General features: G+C 36.4%; 2 protein-coding genes across 7 annotated transcripts in view; one reads left to right on the top strand and one right to left on the bottom strand.

Annotated features, from left to right (window-relative positions):
• BRCA2 (BRCA2 DNA repair associated) overlaps positions 1-3,483 on the top strand; it is a 54,143-nt gene extending 50,660 nt beyond the window's left edge. The window contains exons 26-27 of the mRNA XM_060129378.1: positions 1,126-1,272; positions 2,156-3,483. Coding sequence (XP_059985361.1) covers positions 1,126-1,272; positions 2,156-2,797 — 789 coding nt within the window. The 3' untranslated portion in view covers positions 2,798-3,483. The remainder of the gene's footprint in view (positions 1-1,125; positions 1,273-2,155) is intronic.
• N4BP2L1 (NEDD4 binding protein 2 like 1) overlaps positions 1-18,086 on the bottom strand; it is a 35,155-nt gene that overhangs the window by 6,847 nt on the left and 10,222 nt on the right. The window contains exons 2-5 of one of the 6 annotated variants that reach the window (XR_009536819.1): positions 10,247-10,374; positions 7,763-7,831; positions 6,711-6,761; positions 2,349-2,441 (exon numbers count right to left, since the gene is read on the bottom strand). Coding sequence is in view for 5 of the 6 variants with exons in the window: in XM_060129379.1 (XP_059985362.1) it covers positions 6,503-6,761; positions 7,881-7,957; positions 9,849-9,937; positions 10,247-10,374 (553 nt within the window). In the remaining variant the exon portion in view is untranslated. Of the gene's footprint in view, positions 1-2,339; positions 2,442-5,292; positions 6,762-7,762; positions 7,832-7,880; positions 7,958-9,848; positions 9,938-10,246; positions 10,375-18,086 lie in introns of those variants that run through there. The other 5 variants (XM_060129380.1, XM_060129383.1, XM_060129379.1 and 2 more) reach the window with 5 other exon arrangements.

Below are 18,086 nucleotides of genomic sequence, written 5' to 3' on the forward strand. Positions count from 1 at the left end.
GTGGGTCAGGCGGTAATGCGAGCGATGGGGAGCAGCAGATCGCTCGCTCGTCTGCCACTCACCACCTGCTGTGCGGCCTGGTCCCTAACAGGTCGCAGACCAGTACCAGTCCGTGGCGGGGGGTTGGGGACCCCTGAAGTAGGGAACTGTTTTCCCATTTCATTGATGAGAAACAGAAGTTAAGTCACACAGCCAAACTGGTAGAACCAGGATTCATACTTAAGCCATCTAAATGCAGAGCCCAAACTATTAACTACTATGCAATGCTGCCTCCCAGTAAAATTTTGGATTTTATAAATTGCTAACTTTTGAAAAATCTACAGAAGATAAGCCTCTTCTTTCTGTAGTTTAATATTTGAAACGTGTGTTAGTCAAAATTCATATAAATAAAATATTTTAAAAGCATTAGAGTAGCTAGCTATATAAAGAAAGTTTGTATGTTTTACCTAGACTTGATGCACATCGTGAAGAATAACACCCTGATTTATCTGGTTTCTAAACTGGGGGTTACATTCGTTATTTGGCTCCCATGCAGAGCACCTATTGCTTACATCCCAGATTTTCTCTGACACCATTCAAGGGCAGTTCAGAGATGACTGAGTGTCATTTATGTATCATTTTAAAGTTTAACAAAATGCTCTTAGAAATTAGGTTAAACCATAACCAAATTGCTGGTATTTGACCATTTGTGACTTCTGAAACAACAGTTTCATGTGGTATAACCAAATGTTATTTCAGTTAATTCTTGGAACAGACATGAAGCAGTTCTCATTTTACTCCTAACCTAAGGAGTACTCTGTGAGATGTTAGATGATTTACGGCTGTTAGGTAGTAAATAAAACTGAGACTTGAGTCCCAAATCCAGTATCATATGATAACTTGCTGATTAAACCAGATGGTTGGGAAGCTCTCTTACATTTCTTTATTTCCCTGACACACACACACAGCCCTTTCCTTCTCTCCCTCTAACAGTTGACAGTTGCTATCAAATTTGGGGTGTCTCATCCTTTTTTTCTGGTCTGCATTTTTTGCTTCTGATTTTAAAGGTAACCATTTATCTTTTCTGAAAACATGAATGTGTAGGTTTGCATTTTACAAAACAGCTCTTCCAATTTATTTTCTTAGAATATCGATATATTTTGCAATGATGCAGAAAACAAGCTTATTCGTATACTTAATACAAATAATCCCAAGTGGTCCACCCCGACTAAAGACTATACTTCAGCACCACACACTGCTCAAACAGTCCTTGGTACAGGAAATAAGTTTCTGGTAAGTTAATCGAAATTTAAGGAATTTTATAAATATTATATAGAGAGGCAACAACATATTCTGATGTATACCTAGTAAACATGATAAAATGTAATTAAACTTAATTAGAAAGTGTCATTAATTGTTAAGTGCCTCCTGTAGGTATAGGTTATCTGGAAATTTTATCTTGTTTATTGAAGCCAGAGTGTAACACTCTTTGGGGCAAATTTTATAAACAGTTGCTTTGATTTTTAGCATTCCAAGTACATTTGATTGAAGAAACTTTTTTTGCCTGTGTCTTTTTGCTTGGAGGACTATTCTATATAATTAGGGTTGTTTCTAAGTTCAATTTGATTTAACTCTTTAAATCACAATAAAAGCAAATCAAGCTGAAGTCTGTAATATTGGCTAAGGACTAATTCTTTAGCTAACACTTGCTAAGTTATGTATATTAACTCATTTAATCCTCACAACAACCCTCTGAGATAAAAATTATCTCCATTTTACGGATGAGGAAACTATGACATACAGGAGGGGTTAAGTAACTGCCTCCAGTCACAAAACTAGAAAAGTAGGAACACAGGCAGTCTGTATTCTTAAAATGGTTTTTAAATGCTTATCTTTGTTTAACTTGTTAATAACAAAAAGGAACAGATTAAAGCATAAGTTATGTCCCCTACCTCCTGTTTAGCTTTTAATCTTCATCTTTCTTTTCATGTCATTTTTATATCCTCTTATGCAAAAATATTTCCTTCTGGAATAATAATATGAATGTCTCTTGAAATCATAGCCACTAGGAGAATGAAAGTGTGTGGCATTTAAATATTTTTTAATGAAAAGCTAATTTGATTTTGTTTTATATATTGGGACATAATTATATAGGCTACTTAATTTTTTTTATTAGATGTCTTCTCCCAGTAGTGAGATGGATTATCAAAGTCCGTTATCACTTTGTAAGCTAAAAGGGAAGTCTGTCTCCACACCTGCAGCAGCCCAAATGACTTCAAAGTCTTGTTGCAAAGGAGAGAAAGAGACTGATGACCCAAAAGCCTGCAAAAAGAGAAGAGCCTTGGATTTCTTGAGCAGATTGCCCGTACCTCCACCTGTTAGTCCCATTTGTACATTTGTTTCTCCAGCTGCACAGAAGGCATTTCAGCCACCACGGAGTTGTGGCACCAAATATGAAACACCTATGAAGAAAAAAGAATTGAATTCTCCTCAGATGACTCCACTTAAAAAATTTAATGACATCTCTCTTTTGGAAGGTGATTCAATAGCTGATGAAGAACTTGCCCTGATAAATACCCAAGCCCTTTCGTCTGGTTCAGCAGGAGAAAATCAACTTAAATCTATCAGTGAGTCCACTAGGACTACTCCCACTGGTCCAAAAGATTATCTCAGACTGAAAAGGCCTTACACTGCATCTGTGGTCAAAGAACAAGGGAATTCCCCAGCCGGGACTGAAGAACAGAAGGCTAATATGCAGGACACAAGTACAATGAAAACTATATCCAAGAGACTGCAAAGGCGACAAAAACCAAAATGATGATAAATTAGGTATTGATACAACCTTTCCAGTTTGTAAAACATATACAGTTTCAAACTCTACATCAGAATTTGCATAATGAGAAAAAGGAAAAAGTTCAAAATTTATCTCTGTGCTTGTATATCACAGCAATGCTCTTCGCCTGCTTCTACTCTTATTTCAATTATATATCTTAAAACTGTGACTGTATATTAACTAATCAAGAAAAAAATCTCCTTTGAATCTTTATGACTAGATTTGGTCACTATAAATATTATTTTACAAACGAAGTAAACATACCTGTTTCTTTTAGATTGTGTCCTTACAATTAAAAGAAACTAGGTTTCTAAAGTGCAGTTCTTTTGACTCATATAATTCCTCTTAGTTTAGTTCCTATTTTAGGTTTGTTTTTAAGAGGTAACCCACTATGAACCAGTTTTCCTTAATGCACATGTTGGTTCTAATACAGTTTTATCCTGATCAAAAAAGTCAGGATGAGTAAGATGTTACAGTGGTATTTTCTTTTGACCAATTCTTTATCCTTAAGTCAGCGTGACTACAAGAAAAATAGAACCCTCAATGTACTTTCCTTTGATGATTCCAATGTGATCTGTAAAATTAAATTATTTATTAAAAGTTCAAATACTTTAAATCAGAGGCAGATTTCATAGTGTTAATTTGTTTTTGTTTGTTTTTTAACAAAATGATCGTCTGGACTGCAGCTTAAGAGAAAATCTTTTAAATTGGCACTGATTCTCCTTGCTTTATTTTTAGCCCTATCACAGGATTCAGCAGGTAGTCCCTTTTAAACCTAGTTTTCTCTAACCACCAAAACAGAAGAGAACCATTCAATTCATTTGTTCCTTTAAGTTTCATAGAGAAGAAAGAGAAAGCAGTTACAACTAGAAGCTAATAGCATGGAGAATCAGGTCTTTTAATGTCTTAAATTTATATACAACATCATGTTTTTAAATCTTATTATAAACACATTTTAAAGCCAAGAATAAATCCTTTTAAAAAGCAATTTCCTTTCTTCCATAACTGTGACTGATGATTTTTCTCACTTCTGAAAATTAACATAATAGTCTATTCTACTATTCTTTCTAACTTAAGTGTTCTGCCAGTCTTATTAATGTGATTTTTGTTCATAAAAGTTTGATCTTCACATCCTAATCATTCTCCCAGTGATCCAGTCTAGAACAGGGAATAAAACTTGAGTCTCAGATGAAAAGAAAGAATTAACGAATTTAGCCTTTTTTGTTTTTTTTTTTTTTGATTCTTGGAAAAATTTAAGCTATAACCTCCTTCATTCTTCATTACCATTTAGACTACCCATTATGGAGACATCTAATGCACACACTCTTTTTTATAAATTGTAAATAATATAGCCAAGCTATGTAAGCAAAATGTGAAGCTTGAGTATATGTGGATATTATCCCCCCAAAAGTGACAATTTAATGATTACAAAGTCAACAATGTATACTGCGTGATAAATGGTGAAAGCAATTTGTGTTACTTATTCAACAATCACTTAATGAGAGCCTGTTGTGTATACAAAGCACTATGTCAGCTCTGTGAGTGATGCAAATGTTAATACACAAAACAAGTCAGTGCTGAATGTTCAAAAAATTATATAAATCAGGAGCCATGGGCATTGAAAGAAAAAACAGATCACTTCTGGGTGGGATAAATATAGTTGGCGGCATTTAATCAATGATTTTTATGTTCAAATCAGGCAAATATACCGGGAAACTATTCTGAGCTCTTTAAGAGCTCTGGATCTATAACCTGGGACTAATTCTCCAAAGCAGCCCAGCCCAGGTGAACCAGAAACCCTAAGCAGAGAGAAGTAAAACAGGAGGGCTTGAAATCTGATCCTTTAGACTGCTCCTACAGAATCAAGGAAAGGAATTCCCATCTGGGCTCTCCGACACTTATCGCCTCTGCTTTCCTAAATGAGTCAAGCCATCCAGATTGACCTAGTTCTGCAGTGACCACATTGACTAGGATACCCAGGACCACCTGGGCCTGGAAAACAGGGGTACTGTTACGTGGATTATCATTATTATTATTAGATTATTATGTGTTGATCTTGAATACACAGAATTTAGCCAAAACTATACCTTAGATTCATTCAGATTTACTAAATTTTAGTTTTGTTGACCAAACTTCGCTACTCAAAGGAGACACCAATTTTTAAAATGTTAATGAAGAAAAAAATTAGTTACATTGCTGGTAGTCATCAAGATGTTCACTAGATTTCAATGTGCTAGAAATGGAATATGAAAGTAATATAGTCTTTCTAATGTGTAGAGATCAAATAATAATAAGTAAAATATAAAGTTGCTTTTGTCTTTACCTTTAATAATGTCTCCTATTCATTAAAGAAGACTGGTAAATAAGGTTATAATATAGAAAAATTCGTTCTCAATACGGTAAAATTCTGTGGAATTTCTGTAATTAAGTTTTTTATGTTCTTAAACCAAAAAAATATTAGATTCAATGACAAATCCATATAAAGCAATACCATATATAATTTTTAATAACCGTAAAAGCACCATTATATAGAACACTTAATACTTCACAAAACATTAGAAAGAAGCTGTTGGCCAACAAGAAATAAAGCATACATCCTACATGGTCTTATCTGTGGTCTCACACCAAATTAATCTGATTCCAACCTTTTAAGATTTAATTTGGATTCATAAATTCACTATTAGTATAAGAGTTGTGGTAGAACTTCGTCTTAATACCACATAAAACACTGAGATTGCTCCTCTTAAGGCGAGCATGACTTTTCCATAACTCCATATAATCTACAGCCTGGGATGCTTCATTCCTTGTACTCCCAAAACTTTGGAGCTGCCAACCGATTAGACATGTTTATAGGCATAATTTTAAAAACTGCTTAATTATTCCTCTTAAAAATTATTGTTTTATAAAGGCAGGCTTGTTTTATTTACACTATTAGCTCAACAGCCAAAAGTTATTCAGGTTTAACCCTGTTCAATAAAGTGGTAGTTAAAACACAAGATATGACTTTAAATAATGATACTGATTTTCCTAATTGGCTTGTATAGCTATTAAGAAAGATTTTAACAGACACTTCTAACAATGATACATTGCTAAAATAAAGGAATACTTTCCCAAGGTGTCTGCTTTGAAGGACAATATTCCCTTAAGTGTGTACTTTCTGGCATATTCATTTTAAAGGAAAATCAATATCATCATTATAGCCACACATCTCACATTTTTGGATACATGGATGATCAAAGTAGCAATGGCACTAAAATTTTTCCTGCCTCCTACTTCTCCCTCACCTTTCCAACTTTCCTGATGGAGATGAATTTCCTGAAAAAATAGATTACTTCAGAGAAGGTGGTTCTGAAGCTTTATATTATAAACACTTTAGTTCATTAATGAGCCTATGTGGCTGATTATGTTCTTGAGTATGTTCTCAGGTTTCAGTTTTAAAGTAATTCTTTCTCTAGAGAAAGGGACTTTGTTTAATCAAATCGGCAGAATTCTCAGCATCAGACCATGCATATAGGATCACTTTAACAAATGCCTGTTGAAGAGGAATGTAATGACTTCTGCTAAAAAACTTTCAGGTTTGACTATTTACAGTGGAATTAGAGCTCTGACTACAACTGAACGAAGAATAAATACCAAAAATTGAAGTAAAAACTGATTTAGGAAAATTTTGAATGCCTGTAAGAGAGATCTCTAATACCCATGGTGACAACCACCCCTTCTGTTAAAGGAGCTCTCATTAGTGAAGCCGCCATGAGCCCTCCGGTTTGGGAACTCTGCGCAGGTGTTCCAGTACCCTGCACCGTCGGAAGGAGATGCATTGTTCCTGTCCTGGTTTCTGTTCGCTCTGCTTGGTTTTTCGGCATGCAGCACACTGTAAAAGGTAACATCATGTTCATACCGTTCTTTCATTCGGTGTATTTTCTCTCTTGGGACTCCATGAATGTTTCTTCTGCGTGGGGAAAAAAAAAAATGAAACTGGTTAGTTAAGGCAGCATATCAAAATGATATAAATTCTTGTATTTTACAAGTCCTATATTATTACATAGATATGCACTCCCTATTCTCAGGATGGACCTCTGACAAAAGCAAAACATCGTGTTAAGCCGTTATCTTTCAGGCTCAACTCCTGTTTTTCCTGCTGCCCTGCACACTCCCAAACTACCCTGAGGCTAGCAAAGAGCTAAAGCTTCAAAAGTGCTTTGTTTCTGGAAATCTCAATTCTGTGCTTCAAAACATAAAAAAGCACCGTGAGACCTTTTTATTATGTATTTGCCAATTTGTCATGCATATATCTATAATCAATTATATCAGTCCTAGATACTTCTAGATCCTTATAAAAACAATATTCTTCAATTCTAGTGGGCATGAGAATCAATTGGGGATGTAGTTTGAAATGTAATTACCAGAGATTCCATCTATGGAATGGGGTCCATGAACTAGGACTTTAACAACCACTCAGGTGATTCTGATGGGGGTGGTCCACAGATCCCTCTGGAAACACTATCTGCTTATAACCATAAGATGAACTAGACTTATTCCTAAAAAGTAAATTCTGATCTCACTGGTTACTTTAAATCACTGACGTTATCAAATAGCACAGATAATGAATATCAGAACCCATGCATTCAGTCAACAAGTTAGTATTATTTGGACATTTACTGCTTTACAAACTAGAAGCAGCATCTAGACCATAAATGAACCACAGACTGTTCAACATCTAAAGATCTGTTTAGCCTAAGTGCAAAAACATCACTCACAAGTGCAATCCCATGCAGAGGAAAGTGCTTTTAAATGTTCATTAATGAAGCATTTTAGCAGAATGTTAAATGTGTCCTTTTCAAGGACCAAGTCCAAGCCAAGATTTAGCATTTAGCATTATATTAGAAAACTGACCCCAAACTAAAGTCTTTCACATTAATAATTCCAAAGTTATCAATTTCCAAGAATTACCATTTCTGGCCTGAAAACTACCATGTCCATTTCCAGCCTGAAAAGATTCTTTTGTTCGGTCTGATATACCTGAAAATAGCAGGATACACAATGAGGAACTAGAAAAACAAAGAAGTACCTTGCTAACTCTTGAACGTTGAATTTCCAGCGAGTGTCAGGTTCTCGGAATATAACTTCATAGTTATTTTCAAGTGCCTGATTTTTCAAAAGTACATAAAACATTGAAGACATGGTACGTATGTTTGGGAATGTTTATGCTGCCATTTAACATTTACTATAAATCTTTTCTAAAATTCCTTTTGTTTAACCAGTAATCCAATGGCTTAGTTTATGTTAACAAATACAGTTGGTACATTTCCATACATAGCCACTCTCAGATTATATTACGGTTCCCAATGATAAACTGTGAATAATTCTATTTACCATGACGGAAAATTACAAAGGTTCTTTGTTTTGAACATTTCAAAAATAGATAGCTGAACTACTTTTAAATGCCCTGTCCACAGGAATGAGGAATGAACTCCAATGGCTTCTCAAAGTCCCTATGTGACTATCATAGACTCACTGCTGTCAAATGCCTTGGCCTATTCCTCATACCTTGGTTTAGAAAGTGAGAGTGCCATAGACACAGAGCTTGGGAAACAAAAGTGGTTTCCACAACCTTTACATATTCTTCCCTCCAAAAGTAGCTCTCCCTGCTATGCAATATAGTTTGGCTCAATTCACTGTGCCCCATTTCCTTGAGTTTAGAAAATTATTACCATTTCCATTAGAAACATCAAACATTGTTTACATTCATAAATTGACCACTACTTTTTTTAAATCTCAAACTGAACTTTCTATTATCACTATTTTTTTATTGTGTTATAAAATACAAAATGAAAAGAACTAAGTAAGCAGCTTTCCTCTGCATTCTTTAAATGGACACTTCTAATTTGGGAAGGATATCAGATATCATAGGTGGAAAATATTTAATTTCTGGGTCCTACTAATAGCTGTGGATGTCTGGAAAAGATTGTGCATGTCTAGAAATTAGAAAATAAAAAGTAAAATGACTTCCCTTAAGCCACTCTCAGTTAACCCGACTCTTGGTTCTGAGTTGTGCCTTAATTAACATGACTCTTCACGTCCCTATTCATTTCTCTCCCAAGTGGATGCTCGATCCGTGAACTGAAGTAACCACAAAGTTGATGCTAATTTTTCCTACATTCACCAAAGTCCCACAGTCTGGGCCTAAATAAAACTGATGAAAGTACAGTTAGAGAAAAGCATACCTGTATGTAAGCTACTTTGCCCAAAATGTAAAAAGAGGCTTAAAAGTAGACTGCCATGAGCCCAGTTATAGAGATATTCACTTTACAATTAGCCAAGTAGGGAGAATACTCAGCTGTCTTCATCCTGCCCCTGTATGTTTCTGGATCTTTTCTGTTTTCTACACTCAGTAAGGAATGAAAACTTATTAGCACAAAAGATGAAATATGTCTTAAAACAGATCAGACATATTTCAAAAATAAAGAAAAATGTGCATATTGCTTTATTCATCTGTTGTTCTGACAGTAGGCAGCTGAGTTGTTACCTTTATATGTGTATTTATATTTGTATTCTAATATCTTAATAGGGTTACAGTGTTAATCTGTTTTTAAACTAAAAATTTCATTGCCCTAGAACTTCCATGCAGCAGCACTACATAGTACTGAAGTCCCCAGCGTGGCAAAGACAGAAGTGTGTGCTATGAACATCATCTACAACTCTGCTGGTGGCATCATCTAGTCCAACATTTCTTGGCAGGTTTCAGCAGATGCTCCTATGTATGCCTTCCCTTAGGAAAACAATCAAGACAGAAATGCTGTCAAGAATTCAGACCAAGGACTATTTTAAAAATGTACCCTGAGGTGGTATTAGCATCTCAGTAAATTTCAGCCATTGAACAGCAGAGAAACACTAAAACCTCTTTACCTGCTCCCTGAGAGAACAACTATTAATGAATATGAGATCGTGGAAGATCAGAAAACGAAGAAAGAACAAATGTTTCAACTTTCTCACAAAATGTCCATAACTGAAAATTCACAATGATACTTCTTCCTACCATGACTGCATAGGGCTTCATTTCCCAGGCGTGGAGGTTGGTATTATCAATAATAATGGGGGATATGCCATTCCTCATTGCTTTTCTTGCTGCAACACAATGTTATATAACAGTGAACAACAAGCAACAATCAGAGAAGGGTGAGCGTACTCCATATTTTGTTATTTTTATTACAGGATGTGCTCATTATACAACTTTAATACCACCTATTTCAGAACACACTATCAATAATTTTATTTTTCCTGGAATCTAGGGAGGTTACACTCTGGCATTCTGTTTGGGGGAAAAAATGGCAGAACTTTAGATTAAGCTCCTTCCATAAACCTTTTTCATTTTGCAGTATCTACAATCTATGTGCACAACAGGATTTACCAGGGGTGTGGAAAGGAATTTGTCACCTCTTTTCTGGTTCCATTCATGAGCTTCCTCCAGGAAGTCAGGATTGAATTCATAGGCACCATCTTCCCTGAAGAAAAAATCATCCGTGCTGAAAATCAGGGCCCTGGGAAAGTCGTGTTGCAATTGTCTGGAAAGTGGGGAAATAAGAGATTATTTTATGACCATGCATTTTCATAATATAAATCATTTCCTTCCATCTCCAACATTTAGCAGTTTATGAGACCACCAGGTTTGAGTTGTTGAATATCAAAAACATGAGACGCTTGTTCTCTCTAGAAGGTATCACTCTTTCGTAGGGGGAAGGAGAAGGCTGACGGGACTGTGGGTGGTGCCCATCTCTTGAAACTAGGAAGTGCTGGTCACCACCACTGACTTTTGCAGCAACCAGGAGTGACTCCAGATGAACCTGTGGAGGCTACACTGCGGGTGTGACAAGAGTCATTCCTTGTGGGCACAGCCCTTACTGCCATTCCTCTGTGATGCACCACTGCCCACACCCTCATGCTGCAGCCCCTTCCTGCATCCCCTCACCTGTCCTGGGTCCCCTCACCTTGGAGATCTGTTCTCCATAAGGACCCATCTGAGATATTGGTTCTTGCTGAGGTATGAAATGTAGATTAAAGTGACATGATGTGTGTGCTACCTCTATTAGGTAACATTTTAGCAGTGACCTAAACCGAATTTTAAAGCCACAGCAGGAGAAGAAAAGAGGCAGATTCCAACATTCCCCATGCCTTCCTAAACCTCTATCACTCTCTCTAAATATGAAAATATCACAGAAAAAAGAAAAACCATCATGGAGTTCCCCCTTTAAAGCAAAAAAACCCATTAAATTCTGCACAAAAAAAACTTCACAGGGCTTCCCTGGTGGCGCAGTGGTTGGGAGTCCGCCTGCTGATGCGGGGGACGCAGGTTCGTGCCCCGGTCCGGGGGTATCCCACGTGCCGCGGGGCGGTTGGGCCCGTGGGCCATGGCTGCTGGGCCTGCGCGTCCGGAGCCTGTGCTCCGCGACGGGGGAGGCCACAGCGGTGAGAGGTTCGCGTACCGCAAAAAACAAAAACAAAAACAAAAAAACCACAAAACTTCACAGAGAAGATGTTCCCACTAGAAATCCTTATTCAGACTTTTCTGGGGAGAAGATGGCTATTATGCTAGATAGGTAACTGGGTAAATCTCTGAGCCTCTTTTCTTCATCTGTAAAAACTGTGGATAATGTCACCTATCTCGCTAAGTTAGGATGATGACTTAATAACTTGAGGAAGCGCCTCGCGCAGCACCTGACACAATGAATGCATGTTTATTTCTCTTCTCCCTGCAGCACTCACCAGCATAATTCTAACATCAAACAAATTCACCAGGCAAATAGAGTACATAACAAAATGGCCATGCTCAGAATAAAAAGATATTTAAAAGTTGGAGGAAAAAAATGTTGGAGGGTGACAAGGGCAGGAAATGTAAAGAGAAAACAGAACTATTCAACTGTTTGTTCTTCCCCATCAAGAAGAATTCTCTTTAATCAGGAAAGAACGCAAGGCACTGAAACCACAGATAACGAAGCGCTTGGGTTGAAACACTTGGGTTCAATTCTTGACTACTCAGTCATGTGATCTCTCTCTCTAAGCTTCTGTTTTCCTGACTGAAAACTTGTATAATAATCACTACCTCTTAAACAGAGCTTCTAGTAAGGCTCAAATGAGATTAGGTATGGGAAAACATTTTCCAAGAGGTAAGGCACTTTACAAATGTGAGGTATGTTATTTTATTAATAATGAAAACAAATGAAGTCAAATTTTCCAACTAAGACTGTTTACATGCCATCATAGTAAAGTACATTGGAGTGTGTACATAATGGGAGAGGTGGTGAAGAAAATGTGGCCATTTTAAATCTACCACAGATATAGAAACTGATATGAAAGAAAAGTATAAAGATCTGATGAAACAAATTCGCATAGTTTCCTTGTAAATGTCTTTTTGATTTTAAAGACACTCAAACTGAAAAGCCCAAATCATAGAACCAAACTTTACCTCCATGAGAACAATTATTATAAAGACACCTTAGAAGAAAATCTAAGGGCAACACTAACTGCATTTTCAGGTGTGTGTATTTTATATTTGTAAATGCTTTACAGTTTTTAAATTATTTTCATCAATATTATCTAGTCTAAATCATGAAAGCTGCATTCAGAGTTTAAATAATACTGTGTAACTTATTTTCCTTATCTTTTGTGTACTATGTTAAGCAACTCTGGATATTAGTTCCAGGACTTTTTTTTTTGATATCCCTTCTAAATCTGGTTTCATTTGTTTTCCTATTAAGTCTGCCACTTATAGGTTTTGTTTTGCCATCTTCAGAGTTGAGTTTTTCTTTTCATAGACATAGCCATATCTACTCATGTTTTCCACTGTAGCCTACATGGTCCTCCTAACAAACAGGAAGGCAAAAATATGAGTATTTTTCACCTTTACAACTCGGATGGAATGTGTGGGCAAGGGAGGAAGAAAAAGCGGTCTTCATGATCTTACTGAATGATCATTCCTTCGAAAACTTGTTTTATCTTCACCTGAATGTTAAATTAGCACTGGCAGTCATGGTACATCTTGAATATGCAAGACAATAAAAGCTCTCCTAGCTAAATGAAAAACTGATTAAATAGACAATCCTGAGAGTCTCAAACTTAAGTGGAAGCAATAAATACCATTCCATCAGCTTCAGAAGTGATGAGGATAATGCCCCAGCTCTAGCTTGCTTTATGGTGGTCAGGGAGCCTCATGCATTAGGGAAATTGAGAGAATGAAAATAAAAGGGAAAAAAATAGAAAGACAATTACATCCACATAATTTTCACCTCCACAGCTCCCCCCAAATTCACTTGAAAGCACTACTGTGAAGAGAAACTCAAGGCTCTAATCTTGATTTCACAACTTACATCATTCTTTTATTTAATAATAGAGAACCATGGGAATATATTTAGATATCTATTAGTTACTCCCCACTCGCTGACAAAAGTCCAACATTAGAATGTAATTTTGAGTTGTACCCCTAACTTTTTATTATGGAAATTTTCCAACATGCAAAAGTAGGCAGAATAATATAATCATTCCCCATGTACCCATCGTCCAGCTTTAACAATTATCATCATATGGCCAGTTTTCTTCCATCTGCTTCATACTTCATTTCAGCAAATACCGCATCAGCGTTCAGATTTCCCTGATTTTCTCATAAACATATTACTATAATTGGTTTGTGTGAATCAAGAGCTAAACAAGATCCATACACTGTACTGGGCTGCCACGTCCCTTGTCGCATTTATTCCATACTTGCCCTCTCCTTTTTATTGCCACCTGAACTTCCCCCCCCAACCTTTTATATGTAGAAAAGGTTCAAACCTATAGAAATGAGTTGAAGGAATAATACTATGAACTCTCCTTACCCTTCACCTACAGTTGTTAACATTTTGCCTCATTTATTTTACATCTCTCGCATATGTATTTTTGATGTACCATTTAAAAGTAAGTTGCAGACATCATGATACTTTGTTCCTAAATGCTTTGTCAAGTATCTTCTATAAATAAGAACATTCTCCTACATAATTATATCACATCTTAAAAATAACATTAATTTATATTACTTTATTATAATTATAAATTATACCAAATATTATAAATATATACTATAAATAAATTATAAGTGTATTAATTTACATTGTAATTTTACATTATAGCTATTTATAATAGCTAATGTTAATAGATCTTTTTATTTTAAAATTTTAAAATTTCCTTCATGGTACCAATAATATCTTTCATAGGTTCAAGTACTGCATTTGGTTATTATGTCTCTTTGGTGTCTTTTAATCTAGAACTGTCATGCCTTCTTTGGTTTCCCTTTTTGAAAAGTCTAGTCGGTTGGCTTGAGACTGCCCCACATTCTGGGTTTGCATGATTGTTTCCTCATAATTAGATCCAGGTTAAACATTTTTAGAAGGAACGTACAGAGGTGATGTTTGTGTACTTCTGATTGCACATAATGACCATTTGTACCATTGTGCTAAGTTTGACCACTTGGCTAAAAGGTGCTGTCAGCTAGATCTCTCCACTGTAAAGGTGCACTGCTTCCCTTGTAATACTATGTAATGCTGGTGGGCAGGGGGTGTGAAACACGAGACTCCACGTAACATCCTGTTCCCCAACAACCTTTCCCTCAACGATCTTTACATTCATTGCCGATCACTGCCAAATCAGTTATTACATTGGGAATTGCAAATACTGATTATCCCATGTAATTTCTTCTATATTTACTAGGTGGCATTGTCTAGTAAGGAAGAGCTCTCTTTCCCTGTCCCCTTTTGATAATGCTTACCATCATTATTCTTTATGATGAGCAAATGGCCCCAAATCTGACCAGCAGGTACCCCTTCAAGCTGGCTCCTGTGTCTTTGTCTACACCAACCTTAAAAATACAACTTTTCCTTTCTTATTAGCAAAGTAATACATATTCAAGGCAAAATATTTTGAAAGAGAAAACTGCAAAATAGGAGAGGTTCCTATATTCCCCCACTTAAAAATAATTGTTAATATTTTGATCCTTTTTCCAGGGGACAGAATTTTTTTATTTTTCTCTCATCTGATATTTTGTTATATAAAAACAGAAACATAATGTAGAGAATACCAACTTATTTTCACCAAACTTATTTCCACAGCAATTATTTCCTACCTCATGAAATATGACTTTGTGCCATTATTTTTAATGATTACGACATAGTTATTCATATGGATGTACCATAATTTACTTAACCAATGCTCTGTGGGGTTAGGTATTTAGTTTGGCCCCAACTTCTTTGATTACCAGCAAGTTTAAATACTTTTTCTTATGCGTGCTGGTCATTTAGAGATATTCTTTTGTGAACTGCATTTTCATGTCCTAATAAAACCTCCTTATTGGGAGGTTTATGGCTTTCTTTTTGAATATGTAAAATTCTTAAGTACATCAATTTCTTTTTAATTTTGTTTATAATGAACTCTAACATACAAGTCTCAGTTATTAGAAGTTTTCTTAGTCACATGTATCCATCTTTTATTTTCTACTTTCTGTCTTTGGTAATACATTTACAAGTCTTTCCCAACCCAAGATTATGTAAATATTCATCCATGTTCTACTACATTTTACTACCCAGTCCGTCTAAAATTTTAGTTTAGTATGTGGCAGTGGTTAAGACAGAATGGAAATGGACCCCTATCTTAAACTGCTCACAAAAACTTGAAATGGAGTAAAGACTTAAACATAAGACCTGAACCATAAAACTCCTAGAAGAAAGCATAGGGGAAAATCTCCTTGACATTGGTCTTGGCAATGATTTTTTGGATATTACACCAAAAAGCAAAAGCAATAAAAGCAAAAATTAATAAGACTACATCAAACTGAAAAGCTTCTATACAGCAAAGGAAACAATCAACAAAATAAAAAGGCAATCTACCAAAAGGAAGAAAATATTTCTAAATCATATATCTGATAAGGGATTAATATCCAAAATATATAAATAACTCATATAACTCATTAGCAAAAACCAAACAATCCAATTTAAAAATGGGCAGAGGATCTGAATAGACATTTTTCCAAAGAAGACATACAAATGGCAAACAGGTACGTAAAAAGGTGCTCAACATCATTAACCATCAGGGAAACGCAAATCAAAACCACAATGAGCTATCACCTGACACCTGTTAGAATGGCTGTCATCAGGAAGACAAGAGATTAAAAGTGTTGATGAGGACGTGGAGAAAAGGAAAACCTCGTGCACAGTTAGAAGGAATGTAAATTAGTGCAGCCACTGTGGAAAACAGAATGGAGGTTTCTCAAAAAATTAAAAATAGAACTACCATAAAATCCAGTAATCCCACTTTTAGTTATATACCCAAAGAAAATGAAAACAGGATCTTGAAGAGTTATCTGCACTCCCATGTTCACTGAACCATTATTCACAACAGCCAAGATATGAAAACAACCTAAGTGTCTGTCAATAGACAAATGGATAAATGTGGTAAATATATACAATGGAATATTATTCTGCCATGAGAAAGAAGGAAATCCTGCCATTTGTGACAACATGGATGAACCTTAATGGCATTATGTTGTGAAATAAATCAGAGAAAGATAAATACTGTATGATCTCACTTATATGTGGAATCTAAAAAAGTTGAACTCATAGAAAGAGAATATAGTGGTGGTTACCAGGGGCTGAAGGTGTGGGAAATGGGGAAATGTTGCTCAAAGAGTACAAACTTCCAATTATCAGATGAATAAATTCTGGGGATCGGGAGCTTCCCTGGTGGCGCAGTGGTTGAGAGTCCGCCTGCCGATGCAGGGGACACGGGTTCATGCCCGGGTCTGGGAGGATCCCACATGCCGCAGAGCGGCTGGGCCCGTGAGCCATGGCCGCTGAGCCTGCGCGTCCAGAACCTGTGCTCCACAACGGGAGAGGCCACAACAGTGAGAGGCCCGCATAGAGCAAAAAAAAAAAAAAAAAAAAATTCTGGGGATCTAATGCACAGCATGGTGGGTATAGTTAATACTGTTATTATACACTTGAAAGTAGCTTAAAGAGTAGATCTTAAATATTCTCATCACAAAAAAAGAATGGTAATTATGTGGCACAATGGAGGCGTTGGCTAACAACAGTGGTAACCATTTTTCTTTTTTAAAAAAAATTAATTTATTCATTTATTTTTGGCTGTGTTGGGTCTTCGTTGCTGTGCGCAGGCTTTCTCTAGTTGCTGCGAACGGGGGCTACTCTTCATTGCGGTGGCTTCTCTTGTTGCGGAGCACGGGCTCTAGGTGCACGGGCTTCCATAGTTGTGCCTCGCGGGCTCTAGAGTGCAGGCTCAGTAGCTGCGGTGCACAGGCTTAGTTGCTCTGCGGCACGTGGGATCTTCCCAGTCCAGGGCTCGAACCTGTGTCCCCTGTATTGGCAGGTGGATTCTTAACCACTGCGCCACCAGGTAAGTCCGGTAGTAACCACTTTTCAATAAAGAAATGTATCAAATCAACATATTGTACACCTTAAACTTACACAATGTGTTGATTACACCTCAATAAAGCTGGCGGAAAAAAAAAAGACCAGAGAGTGGTACAGTTGGATTAAAACCCAGGCTTCTGGCCTCAGAGCTATACACTAAACCACTGTGATTGAGTGCTATAAAATAAACAAACCACATTTATCCTTTTCTCTAGTGACATTGAGGTTGTTTGCAATTTTCTCTATCATGAACAACTTTACGTGAACATCACTGTGCCAATCTCCTTGTGCATATGTACAATGTCTCCTGAGGGTATATACTCCAAGTGGAATAGCTATTAAATCCTTTTTGTTTGTTTTTTGAAAGAACAGAGCAGAGCAGATGTTATTTAAAATTTCCTTCTTTCCTTCAGAAAAAAATTTTTCTCTCTGATAGAATATATGTTCCATGAAGGCAGGGATTTTTGTTTCTTTTGTTCACCGTTCTATTCTAAGCATCTAGAAGAATGCCAGGTACATGAGAGATAATAAATATTTGGTAACTGTATGAATGGTTCTTGAATGTTAGGCTCTGTTGTCTTAATTATGTAAACTTTGTATAGGGTCCCAAACTGTGTGAGGAGAATTTCTATTTACTCATCTTTACATGTTGAGAATTTTACCCAAACTTCAGATTTACCCCCAAAGAGGACTAGGAGAGAGAATTCTTAGATTCCAGCACTCCCTCTAGATGTTACTGGAATTCTCAAGGACTTTAAGCTGGGAGGCAGGAAACAGATTCAGTGACCCAACAACCTGAGGAGAATGGGGAGGGAGACATGTCTGTAAAC

Source organism: Lagenorhynchus albirostris, chromosome 18 (genome assembly GCF_949774975.1).
Source record: "Lagenorhynchus albirostris chromosome 18, mLagAlb1.1, whole genome shotgun sequence".
NCBI lineage: Eukaryota > Metazoa > Chordata > Mammalia > Artiodactyla > Delphinidae > Lagenorhynchus > Lagenorhynchus albirostris.